We start from the raw sequence: 12,605 nt of genomic DNA on the forward strand, positions 1-12,605 counted from the left end.
AAGATTAGAGCTGGGAGGGAGTGGGGTTTAGCTGGGCAAATCATAGATGTCTGCCATAAGGGCAAACCAACGTACTGAACTGAAGTGTAGAAATAGCCTCAATGCTATAGAAGCATGCTCAGAAGATAAAAAAAAAATATTAATCCTCTCATCTCCTCTCCAGGCTAAAGACTCTGGTGTTGTGGCAGGCAGGAGGGGCTCTTACGGGCTGGTCTCCAGAGGGACTCCTGCATGCTTGCTCGCAGGTTATTACCAAGGAACTGCTCAGTATCTAACATGGACCCCCTTGCAAGCACGTCCGGAGGTCTGATGCCCCTGGGGCTGCAGTAGCAATGGTTGTTGGTCCCACAGCCCCGGGGGCATCAGTCCTCCAGACTCGCTTGCTGGCACGTTGACGTGTCCTGCTCGCTGGGGAGAAGCTCCAAGGAAAGCTGGCATTGAACAAGCAGCTGGAAAACAAACCCAGATCCAGTTGCACTATTGAAATCAAATCTCCCGCAGACAATTAACAGAAGCCAGAGGAGGCCCCTGGGATTTTTGTTTTTATAGTTTGGTTTGTCTTTTCTGGAGCTGGGTTCAATAGTAGTAGCTGAGAGTTAAAAAATGCTTTTGAAAAATGTCACTATAGTTAAAATAAAGCAACCTGCTCCTCCTAAACTTCCAACTTCAAGCCTAAAACCTGCATATTCAGGCTGTGCTATTTCCAAAGAAGCTGGTACCTCAGTAAACAATGTGCACTTCTTTGTTACTTTCCCAATATCTTGGGGGATGCTAGTTTTTTTCACCAGATTTTTTCAAATCTCCACAGCTTCATAATATGTCATCTGGTACATACACACATATTCCAAAATAACTTTCTAGGGATTTTTACCACATCTGTTTTTATGGAATATTAATTCCTGGACTCAACTGGTACCCAACAGCAGAATGCTGTACCTCGGGAGAAAGGAAACCACCCTGGTCCTCAGTTTGTAATGTGATTGAGATGGAACTGAACAATACAACACTAAACCTCTTACAGGCATACGGCCCCACAAAAATTCAGTTTTCTCTAAAACAAACAACTTCAACTTATGCAACTTCTGTTTAAAACTCATCTACTGCCACATGGTTAGTCTCAAAGTTGGTTATTTAGAGGAAGGTTATAAATATGATTAATTCTCGTAGAATGACTAGCAAAAGTTCAACAAGAGTCTCTATTGCAATGTCACATTTGTCTCCAGGTCAGTCAAGTTGAGCAATTTCTCAGAAGTGCAGAGTGTTTTAAGAAGTTATCCAAACAGCAAGACCAGCTTTTGTATTTACGTACTTCCATATATTTCTACTGATCAGAATATTAATTACTGCTTCAATCTGATCCCTCCCTCCCTCTTACCACTTGTTTTTCCCATAATTCCTTCTTCGTTTTTTATGCTGAAGCAAGAATTAAAGAAACGAGGTTAGCTTTGAGACTGAATGCAAGTAATAGCTGAAACAATCTACTGGAGTTAAAATTTGTGTTACAGCCAAAGCAAATCAAGCAGGGAGGCAGAGGCACGGTGGCAACTTCTGAGCACCTAGTAGGCAATTGCATCTTAAAAAGAGGGAGCAGTGCTGCTCTCGGCAGAAGCTGCCCCATCTCTTGCAGGGATGATGGAGCGCAGACGTGCTCCACATCACGACCTGCTTTCTGCTGGCGGCGGTTGTTGTGATGGAGAGGGGGTCGTGCGCCTGTCGCAGCTGCGACGGGGGAAAGAGGGAGAGAGGAGATTGAGCATCTGGGGCAGTAAAGTCTGGCTCAACCCGTGCAGCTCGGCTTGATGTGCTCACACGAGCGCCCACTGATCTGTTACCTTGTTCCTTTTCTTGTCACTCCCATGGAAAACAGATGTGGAATGTCACGTTACTTAGATTAAAAGTGCCACATCTGACACAAGGCCATGACTAAAGATGACGCGACAAATGGGAAGCAGCAAACTCCCAAGTGTTACGATGTGTGCACGTTCCTAATTAGCACTTAGGCGTTTTCTTCATTTCAGTTCTTGTGACTGAGCTTATAAACAGCCAGATACCTAATCTACTGATTAACAACTGCTTCACATATGCTAATGTGTAATTGCTAAAGGCCCGAGGAATAAGATTTGTCTCAATTATTCATTATTTAGAAGTCAAAACTAATCAGATTCCACAGAAATCTGATGTTCTCCCAGCTGTGCTTGGCCTAACAAGCCACCAGCACCTTTTAGTGAATGTTAGTCCTGTTTTTAAAGAAACTGAGGGTGTATTTGAAGCTTCCACCACTATTAATCTGAAGACCTCAACGTACTGTGAGTGACACACACTGAGGTCTCAAGAGGCAGGATACTGTTGAGAAATCAGGGGATACAGTAAAACATCCCTTCGTGTAAGAAGCAAATGCAAACCACTTGTGGCTTCAGTATAATGGTTTTTCTCTGGCATAACATGGAAACAGGAAAGGCAAATGATTATTGATGAAAAAACATGACAAAAAAGACACAGGTTCTGGGAATTTTGCATTAGACAAATGTGATTCATAGAGTTCACATCGGTGCAATGTAATCCTGGCTGTTTGGAAACCTGAGTCTCCCCTTTGATGGGCATGTTGTTTAAATTCCCAGGGACTGGTGTGCATTTCAAGCATCATTATAAATAACATCCACTCTTTGGAACCCAATAAGAGCTTTAGTTGCATTTTTAAACACTCGTGTGTGAATGGTCTCATTAGTCATTTTTTCCATTTCATCTCTAGGCTGCATGTGTTTTTTGCTTATGAAGCACAGTTGCCTTGTTTTGTAGCCATAAAGAACCGTTCCAAGAATACCAATTTTTTAGAAAGGTTTTCATTCCAGACTTGTTCCCCTCAGAGAATTTAAACCTCCCCCTGCTGCCTTCTGCTCCCAGTTAGTGAGCTACATAAAGTAATCCAGAAAGATGCTGGACCAGAATTTCAACAACTGGCATTATGCAAGGGGACGCCGTTTTCTTCACCTATGCTATAAACTTCTCAGTAAAAGTTGGCCACAGACAACTGTGAGCATATGCTAAAAGAGGAATCCTTTCCACAAAATGCATGGATTTGAATGCTTCTTTCAGTCCGACTCATGTTACCTTGATTATACCTGTCAGAAAGGGGAAGCAGCCAGTCTGATTTGACATCTTGTTACTGAGGCACATGAAATTCTTCAATATGTGAACACTCTGCATGCCTCCAAATGAAATGTAAAATTGCACAAGTATAATAACTGTTATAAATATGAGATAAAAGAAACAAAAAATTCTTGGCTTTGCTTGTAATGTTAAAGTTTTCTAGAAACTTAGGCTGTAAAGAAAGAAAACAAATGAAAATGGCTCTGGAGGGGAAATTAGGCAGAAGGTGACTGATTTTGTAGCTGAGAAAGGCACAGGGTTGTTTTCTGACTGTTTTGTGGTAAGACTGTTTAGTGTATTGCAGAGGCACCCCTTTAGTTCTCCATGCGAGTCTAAATAGAGATTTATAAAAACTACAGCTACAGATCCATTTTTTTCTAAAACATCTGGATTTCCATATGCTGGATTTAGGTAAGAAATATCTACGAGCTATGGAGTACCTTCCATCTTAAAACACACCCATGGGAAATCACCAAGTCTGGGAGGATGATGTTCATCCAGAAACACACTGCCCATTGCCTTAGGCCACTCTGGTTTGCTCCAGGGCTGCACCAGGGAGCACTGTGACTCCTTCTGAGCTGGAGGAGTCAGGACCCAGCTGGACCCAGCGCTCCCAGGGTGCAGACTGGCATCATTTTTGGTGATGCACGGAGCATATGGATGTTTACATTGATCTGTATATTACAAAGCCTAATGGTAGCAGGCATTGCTGCGAGAGCCCATGACCATATTCACCCTTGTACCCACAGTGAAACCAAGGAGCTTTTAGAGCTGTAAATTCCCATCTGAGCTTGACATGTCTCCTTCCCTCCCCAAAATACACACGCATTAAATTTGGCCCCTGCTTTGCAAGGGATGGTGAAAAATATGCTGCTTTGTTTTTGCAAAGTTCAGAAATCAGGGTCCAAGTGGTGGTGACAAACCTGTATCAGCTGGGCTGCGCTCTCTGGACTGCCATACCGATGGTCATGCCCATTGATGGCCAACACCCGGTCGTTCTCCTGAAGCTGTCCATCACGGGCAGCCACGCCGCCTTCCAGCAAGTTGAAAATAAATACCCCTGGTTCGTCGGCCTTGCGGACCAGCTTTATTCCCAGCTGCTCGTCTGGACTGCTTTTGTTTAGCACAACATGGAAACTGTCATCCCTGTTGCAGTGAGCATCAAGGGAAAGTCCACTGTTTCGGCATCGATACCTCTGCTCTCGGAGCACCGTCAGTCGGAGCACATGGCAGGGTTGCTTCAGGATTGACAGGGCATAGTTGTGAGGCACATTTTTGATGTCCATGCCATTTACCTGGAAGAGAGAAGTGTAAATCAGCAGCAGAAAGATCGTCTAATCTGAATTGGCACTGGAGAGGGCAGATCTATTTACACAGATGTCTTCATATGAAATGACGTGTGTTATTTCAAACTGTGTCACGCAGGAGGCCAAGTTTGTGGTGCAGAACAGTCTTCCCCCCAAGGAAAGGACACGCTGTACAGACACTTTCTGCCTTTTTTTTTTTTCCCTTTCTCCCTGATAGTCTCCAGACATACATGTTATTTTTCAGCTTTATTATTGCTCTTTCCCAAGCTCCAATATCCTTTCATATATCTTAGTTTTATTCCACTAGCTTCTGATTTCAAATCACCTTGCCAGCCTTTCCTTTCACTCCCACCACTTTCCTGCTGTTTCTCTTCTTCCTTATCTCGCAGCTGTTCTAGGTACAGTAAAAAACCTATTCCCCACTAATGAATCCCTAATTAAAATGAAGAAAAGAACCTCAACTAGAAGTTTAAATGTCCTGATTATTTACTAGCAATTATGCTGACATACCACACCAGAGAATCGAGATTTTACATTTCTCAGTGTTTTCCAGGTAAGATTTAGCTCAGATGGTGGTAAAACTGCATGACTGCCACTTCTTTAATTTGGCTGGTGAAAAGAAGGAAGGAAAAAAAAAAGAGCTTCCAGTCAATCCTGTCATGTCTGTGTATGTAAGAGTGACTAGGCATTGCACTTTATCACTGCTAAATGAAAACCAGTTGCAAGGTTGTAATTCGTTGCTGGCTGGAAAACCTGAATCAGACAAGTTATTTCCATGTAGTTTTACATTGCACAGGTTGAACCATTTAAATATTAACATCTCCAAACTGCAACAGAAATGTTCCCCAGCACTGACAAAAGCATTTGACTGGCGTTTGTTTTCGCTGACTGCCTGTGTGGGCACGACAGGGCTGTCCTCTCTGTGATCTGACGAGGCGACTATGGCCCTAGAAATGCAGCTTAACTAACTTTAAGTTGCCAGCTTGGGTAGTATGAACGGCATGAGCTGAACCAGCATGGGGCTGAAATTGCTGGGAATCCTTGGTAAATCCCTGGGTAGTCAGCTCCTGCCAGGGAGAGCTGAGCTGGGCCCATCCATGCTGCAATCACAGCTTCCCACTGTAGTTTGGATGTGCCCTGCAGGAACAGTTTTGGTTCAGTGGTGCCATTGACTCTGCCACTCTGTGCTGGCACCAGGACAACAAGCCTCCCCGAAGCTCACGACCAGGTGACACTCATCCAGCTGCCACCTGGAGCCACAATGCAGAGGCAAGTTTAAAGTATGCCCACATCATGATCCTGAGAAATCCCTTTGGCCACATTCTGTCTGACATGAAGCACAAGGCACATCCACAACCCTGGCATGTCCCAAGTGTCCTCAGCTACCACTGGGGTCAGCAAAAGCTAGGAAAGCATGATGGTGCTCTGAACTTCAAAGGATGGTATCCTTAATAATTACTCACATGGAATATGTAGTAGAAGAAATCTGTAGGGCTGGGGGAACTACTCACTAACCCTACCAGCCAGGCATGCCAGAGCAGGCAGTAAGGTGGGCATCCAGAGTCCCACCTGGAAGACGCCCTTGAGATACGTGTGCCAGACCTCGCAGTCCACCCCACTTCCAGCTCCTGCAGCCTTATCCCAGCTAATGCCACACTGGTTAGCCTGGGTACCAGCACCAGTCTATTCACAGCAGCACGGCCTATAGTGAACAAAGCTCAAATGTTTACCTGTAATTTGGAAAAACTATGCTGAGCTCTTTGTCATCTCTCACCATGCTGTCACCAATATTTGAGCTAGCTGGTTTAAGCTGTTTTGAGTACACCTGGGTGAGCTGCAGCTGTACCTTTGGCTTGCAATATGAATATACCTGTGCACTCCAACTACACCATGAAAGCATCAAAGCAAGGAAAGGAACTAATATTTTCTGTCATCAGTCTTTTCTTCTAAGCATTGACACATTAATATAATTTAGCATCCTTGCAGACATTCAAGTTGCTGGGGCAGCTGAGAGTGCAGTTCCCATTCAAAAGCTATTGCTGAAGCCGCTGCTCACAAGATACATGATCTTTAACCATCTGGCCTCATTCTTGTTCATCTGTTATACATTTCTATAGAAACAGGAGCAGAAGTAGCAGTCAACAGCTAATGTCAGAATGCTGCTCAAGATTGTTCTTAGAGATTTCACCTGTGGCTGCTGGTGGAGCAATGCTACCAAAATAGAGTGGGCAGCATCTCACACTCTGCGGTGCTGAACACATCATACAGAGGAGCTAAATGCTGAAATAACTTAACCCAGATCAGGCTCCTATCACCTATCTTGGTGTAAGTGAGAGGTAAGGCAATGGAAACCTCACCTAACTGAGATTTAAGCCCACAGTTCAGTAGAAACAAACTGGGCAAAAAGCCCAGCCTCTGCTTTCAGAAGATGACTTTTGCACCGCTGGGTCAGAGATGCCAACAGTCTATTGTGCTACATTGCATTTTGGATCTACCATGTTCGGGTAGGAATCAGAGAGGCCTGGTAGTGAATAGGAGAAATAAACAAGTCTGTGAACCTCAAAAACTGTTGGAATGAATGAAATCATCACAGCATGCAGAAGATCTGAACGTTTTTCTGCGTGCATTATGCTACCCACACAAACAAGAAACATTGCAAATCTCATCTCATGATTGACTTACACAGTCTTATTTTTTATTAGGATACTTTTATCTTGTACCTTCATAGTACTGTACCTTTAGTATCATGTCTCCGGGCAGCAATCTTCCATCTCTGGCAATTACCCCATCTCGATAAATATGCTGTATAATAATGTGAACCAAAGGAGTCTCACTGCCTCCCACAATCCTAATGGCCAGGTTTTCATGGGGATCGGTACGGTTGATCTTAATGCAGGTAATTTCCCCATCTGGAATCAGGTGATACAACCTGGGAAAACCTGGAAATGCACATTGTAAGGTATTTATTTGATGTCACAGCTTTGCTTTGTTAAAACATGCACCACACAACTTCCAGTACCTGCCAGTAAACAAAACTAGGTTTTATGCATGGATGTGATTTATACTGAGGAGGGAAGGATAAGTATGCTTGCTGGGACTCGAAGGCATCTTTTTTTAATTAATACATTCAGACTTCCTTTTTTTCCACAGCCCTAAACCTTTGATGTAATACAGACAGATGAAATGTACTTAAAAACAGTTACATGTGCTAATATTTTAAGGGAACAAACTACATTTTCAGTCACCAGAGACCCATCTGAACCAGGCCACAGTTCCTTGCTGGTCCTAGAACAGATGGGCATGGACACCTGGACAAACATCCATCCCCGCTGTGGTGGGCCACATGCCCTGTCTCACTGGTAGCATCCCAGGCTGCCCAGTTTTCTTCTGGTTTTGGTACCATAGCTGAGGACTGGGTGCTTGGCTTGTGACATACAAGGAAGTCTTTTTTTTTTTTACCTTCACCTATTGGAAAGGCAAGATTTCTCAGGCAATCCAAGGCACACAGTAGTTTCCCTACCAGACCCCTCTCCTTTCATCACTGCTTGACTCTAGGAAGTAGGAATGACTGGCTCTTACTGCGATACGTCTGCATTAAAACCACAGTATGCTCAAGGTGCCTGGAGGGAAAGATCTCTGCTGGCCCTGGCAACCTGGGTGTGGGGAAGAGGGACTAATGGTGGGCAGGGGTCCTTTTTATATTTGTAATACACTGGGTAAGAGTATCCTCTTCCAAACTCTATTTTTCAACTGGCATGTTTGGTTTCACAGCATATCATTAATAATTTCTTTCCTTCTAGGTCAATTAAAAAATTAATCCCTGTTCAACAATGAGCAAAGTTGAAGTAAAAGCACCAGTGAGTTCTCTAGCACAGGTATATCATCCTTCAATTATTTTGAATCCCCTATAGATGAGAGAAATCCTTTGAATTTTTTGTGTTTGGGTCCAATCCAGCGCTTATATGAAAAACCTGTAAATCAAAAAATTAAGTGCCAATATTTTTTCAATAACTTATTTTAGAAATGAAAGTACAGTGACTGTTACTGAATAGCAGTAAAGCGTTAAATGAAAATTAACAGAGCAGTATCTGAGATAGAACAAATATTTTCTACTACAGAATTGACAGACAACAAACCAGCAAGGCACCAAAACCTTTTGGGAGAGAGCAAGGGGAAAGAAAGAACAGGAAAATAATGTTAAGAAACACCATGCTGCATCCCTTACCACTTCTTTGATCATATGCTCTTCGGGGCGGGAAGCTGTCTTCCTCCACGTCTGTAAAAAGCACCTACTGGTAGCACAGACTTCGACTTTGTGGTTTTACACGGAGTTGACAGGCAATAAAAGTCTATCTAGATAACTATACAGCCTTCATCAACCTAATATCCAAGTATTCATTTAGTTCATACTCCTGTAGTAGCACTTTCTGGGTAATACTGGTTTATTTCAGTTTTGCACACAACTTTAATGTCTCAGGAATGGAAGGTTCTTTATTTTCCCCATACTCCTCTATCTTCTGAACATTATTTGCCCAGCTTGTAACTTGTTCGCTTCTTTCTAGCCTGAAAGGTGGATTCATCCCATCTAAATCCAGGCCCCTAAGCCAAATACATAATTCGGTGACCTATTTGCTCTGGCTTCCTTTATAGTACATGGACACCCAATGGAACCGGCTTCACTGCTAAATCACCCCTGGAGGTGCTAAACTCTCTCCACTGCTATGTAAGAAGAAAGAGGCAATTAACTCTGGCATCTCAGTAGGGTGCTTAAAGTCAGAGGATCCAAGTACTCCTCAAAAATCACCAAGAGCCTGATCCCTGCACCAGAATAAGCATGCACATTTTACACTCTCAGTGTAGCTATAAGGGTATTTATACGTAAAAATGCGAATGATAATCTGGATCCCCCAGATCTTCTCTGCACAGAAATAGCATAAATACATTTCTCAGTGTAATTTGTGGGTTTCCAAAGCAGTCCTGTAGCAGAACAGCTTCCATTTCCCATTGCATGATGATTCATCTCATGTCCTAACAAACTGTGCTTTTTGACTTAAACGCTCATTCTACCATTCCTCGTTCCAAAAACTTTTCTAAAGGAATTACCTGGTTATATTTCTGGACCATGGAGAACTGTGGACTGAACAAGCTATTGACACTCTCATGTTATTTCAGTCTGTAATTATCCCAGAGCAAAATCAGAGCAACGTGGCAGTAAACAAGTCTCTACACTTATATAAGACTTACATATATCTTTATATAAGGTATAAACTTATATAAGGTATAAACTTATATAAGTTTCTTTGCATCTTGAACAATGCCTTAACTGGTTTATTAAGTCTTGCTCACTGACTTTCAATATGATGTTATGCAGATTCTTTTAGAGGAATTTTTAATACCTAATTTCCTTTAAAGTATGCACTCTACAACAAAACAAATCAAAACAAAACAAGACACTTTACTTGCCAGTCTGCAAGTCGCTAAGGTTTCTCTTTTCATAGTTAGCAGGATGTACTTCTTCATCTCTTGTCTTGATTTGTGTTCTTTATTGAATATGATTAATAAATTGCACCATTTTCTCCTCTGATGGGCCAAGTGACCAAAATAACTCTGTGATCCCTTAATTTCTGCTCCCTTCATTTAAGACTTGCCTCTTATTTTCACCCCAGACATATACATGGAGGTTTCTATTACCAACAACCTAGACTGTAGTAAGTGAAAGGCCAGTGCCCATTTTGATAAACTAACAATAAGTGCTAAATGTGTAAAATAAACAAATACATATTTTTGGAGTCAGAAAATTCACGATCACTTTTTGACCAACCAGTCTGCATACATTGTGTGCAATTTGATCAAAACCTACTATGCCTGTTTTAAGATGATGCCGTGTCTGGAAAGCAATGTCTTCAACTCGAATTTTTCTAATGTATATACCATACCCAGAAGAGGTGGACCCAGCACCTGGCTGCGTACAGTGAATGGGGCCTCAGCAACCTAATTTAAGAGACTCCAACTGGGTTGAGGGCTTGTACCATTCACATATACACAGCCTGTTTTGAGGCTGGAGTATCAGTTTGCACAGACCCCATTTTCCAGCCCTTACACTCTTAATTAGTGTTTTCTGTTCTCTTTGACTAGGTTTTCCAGAGCAGGAAAACCCAGGAGTATTGCATACCTTTCTTTACCATTTTATATTTCCAGTCCTTAAATATCGAAGAGCTGCTGAATCTAGAAAGAAGTAAACTTTCTGTCTTGTTTTTGGTGATTCTTGCAGGTTTCCCCACAGAGTGTTGTGGTTTTGTCACCGGGGGTTGCATGGAGCATTCTGAATCTGTCAATATAATAAAATGTCATCTGCATTCAGAAAGATTGTGTGTGCTTTTTCCTCAAGCAATATTTTCCTTATATTAGTGTGCAATTTTATTGATATTTTCATGCATCCCATCACAGTAACAAGTAATATAGGAGAGACCAGCTTTACACAGTAAACTCCAGTTGTCTGGTATGATATAGGGCACCAAGCACTCATTAATACAGTGGCCATGAGACTATAATAAAACATTTTAAGTATGCTTAATATTTTATCCCCACAGTTTATAATACTTAATGGTAGTGTTCCTTCAGTGTTCAGGTTTCAGCAGACATCTGTGTGCACCGTGCTGCCATCAGGATAACTTCTGCCTTCATTCCCAGTATCCAGCGTGACAAAGCACTGTGTAATGTTTGCTCTGGAGTCCAGATTAATCAAAGGTCACTGTAAACAAAACTTGTGTCTCAGGTTGCAAATCCTTATTTAGATCAGAAGGTCTGACTGATGTGAGGTGCCAGACCACTCCCACAAATAAGGCTATCCACAGGGACACACGTTTATTCGTCCCAGCACCTGGTCACTAGAATTTAAACAAAGCTTGTGTAACCTGTTCTTGGAAAATTCTTGTGTCTGTGAACGTCACATGCACTTGTACTAGTGTGGGACTTCGTTCTGCAGCTCCCCCTTCCCAATTGATTTTCATTTAGCATTTCATTCTCCCAGTGGCTTGCCATCATTTTGATTTAATGCCTTCCATTAGTTCTCCAGGGATGCTGGTCCGATGCAGGGGAGCAGGTAGAAGGCAATGCCCGCTCTGATGTCTCTTCTTGCTTCTGGACATTCCTCTCACCAAAGGAGTCCCAAAAGAACTAAAATAAAACTGTTGTAGAGTTGAATGTGTCTAAAAAGAGTTGTGGCTATCTATCTCATCTACAGCAGGCAAAGTTTATTGGTCTGTAGTGGAGGAAATGCTACAGATCCAATCTCTTGCCTGGCTCTTCGTCCTAAAGCAGAGTGCTTTGAACCAGTCCTGTAAGATTTTGGGGAAATTGAAACTGCAACTGAATCAAAACTGGGAAAAACAGGAACAGCGTGGGATTCCTGCAGGGTGCAGCCTTCCTGAGACGAAAGTTTGGCTGCTGCTGTCTTGTCCTGGGGCTCGATAAGCCACTTTCTTTTCTGCACGTAGAGAGCCTTAATGCCGTGAAATGGTTGATACTCAGAGCCATCTGTGTTTTACTCACCTTCTTTTTCTTCATGTACCTTTTCCAAACATTGAAATATTTATACTATCTATCTTATATATATGTGTAGACAATACAACAGGGCTCAGACTGAGCAGTAGGAGTGAGATACACCCATACAACAGGAGAGTCTGTTCTGTGATCCTGCCAGTGCCTGCCAGGGCTCCCTTGGCCTTGACTGCTGCAAAGCAATAACAGATGGTAGAACTGCACCCACCATGAGACTAAGAAGAATGAGTTTGGCTTTGAACAACGTTTGACATCCTCAAGCAACCATAAATTCAATTTATTTTACAATGACTTGACTGCAAAATGGAACTGATGAACATTTTTGAAAATGAGCAGCATGGCTCCCTTTTACTGCAAAACTGTGTAGAGGTTTTTGCAATTGCATTCCCAAATTCTTTCCTCTTAAAATATTAGCTGGTTTACTACTTGTATTTGTAGAATAGTTTGAGTAAAGAGTATATATACAGTCTCTCTTGGAAGTGAATTTGAAGAATGTCATGCCAAACTAAGAACACAGTGATACAAATAAGCATAGCAAAGCTGGAGCAGTCTTTGCTCGGAGATATTTTATCATTTAAGTAGATTGTCAAG

At 42.3% G+C, this 12,605-nt stretch overlaps 1 protein-coding gene across 7 annotated transcripts in view; it reads right to left on the bottom strand.

Annotated features, from left to right (window-relative positions):
* The window catches only part of LNX1 (ligand of numb-protein X 1), a 179,213-nt gene that overhangs the window by 18,594 nt on the left and 148,014 nt on the right, over positions 1-12,605 (bottom strand). For 5 of the 7 annotated variants that reach the window (XM_054823891.1, XM_054823890.1, XM_054823889.1 and 2 more), the window contains 3 exons: positions 10,627-10,782; positions 7,191-7,393; positions 4,071-4,442 (listed from right to left, as the gene is read on the bottom strand). In XM_054823891.1, coding sequence (XP_054679866.1) covers positions 4,071-4,442; positions 7,191-7,393; positions 10,627-10,782 — 731 coding nt within the window. The remainder of the gene's footprint in view (positions 1-4,070; positions 4,443-7,190; positions 7,394-10,626; positions 10,783-12,605) is intronic. The other 2 variants (XM_054823892.1, XM_054823895.1) reach the window with 1 other exon arrangement.

This window comes from Grus americana, chromosome 4 (genome assembly GCF_028858705.1).
Source record: "Grus americana isolate bGruAme1 chromosome 4, bGruAme1.mat, whole genome shotgun sequence".
Classification (NCBI taxonomy): domain Eukaryota; kingdom Metazoa; phylum Chordata; class Aves; order Gruiformes; family Gruidae; genus Grus; species Grus americana.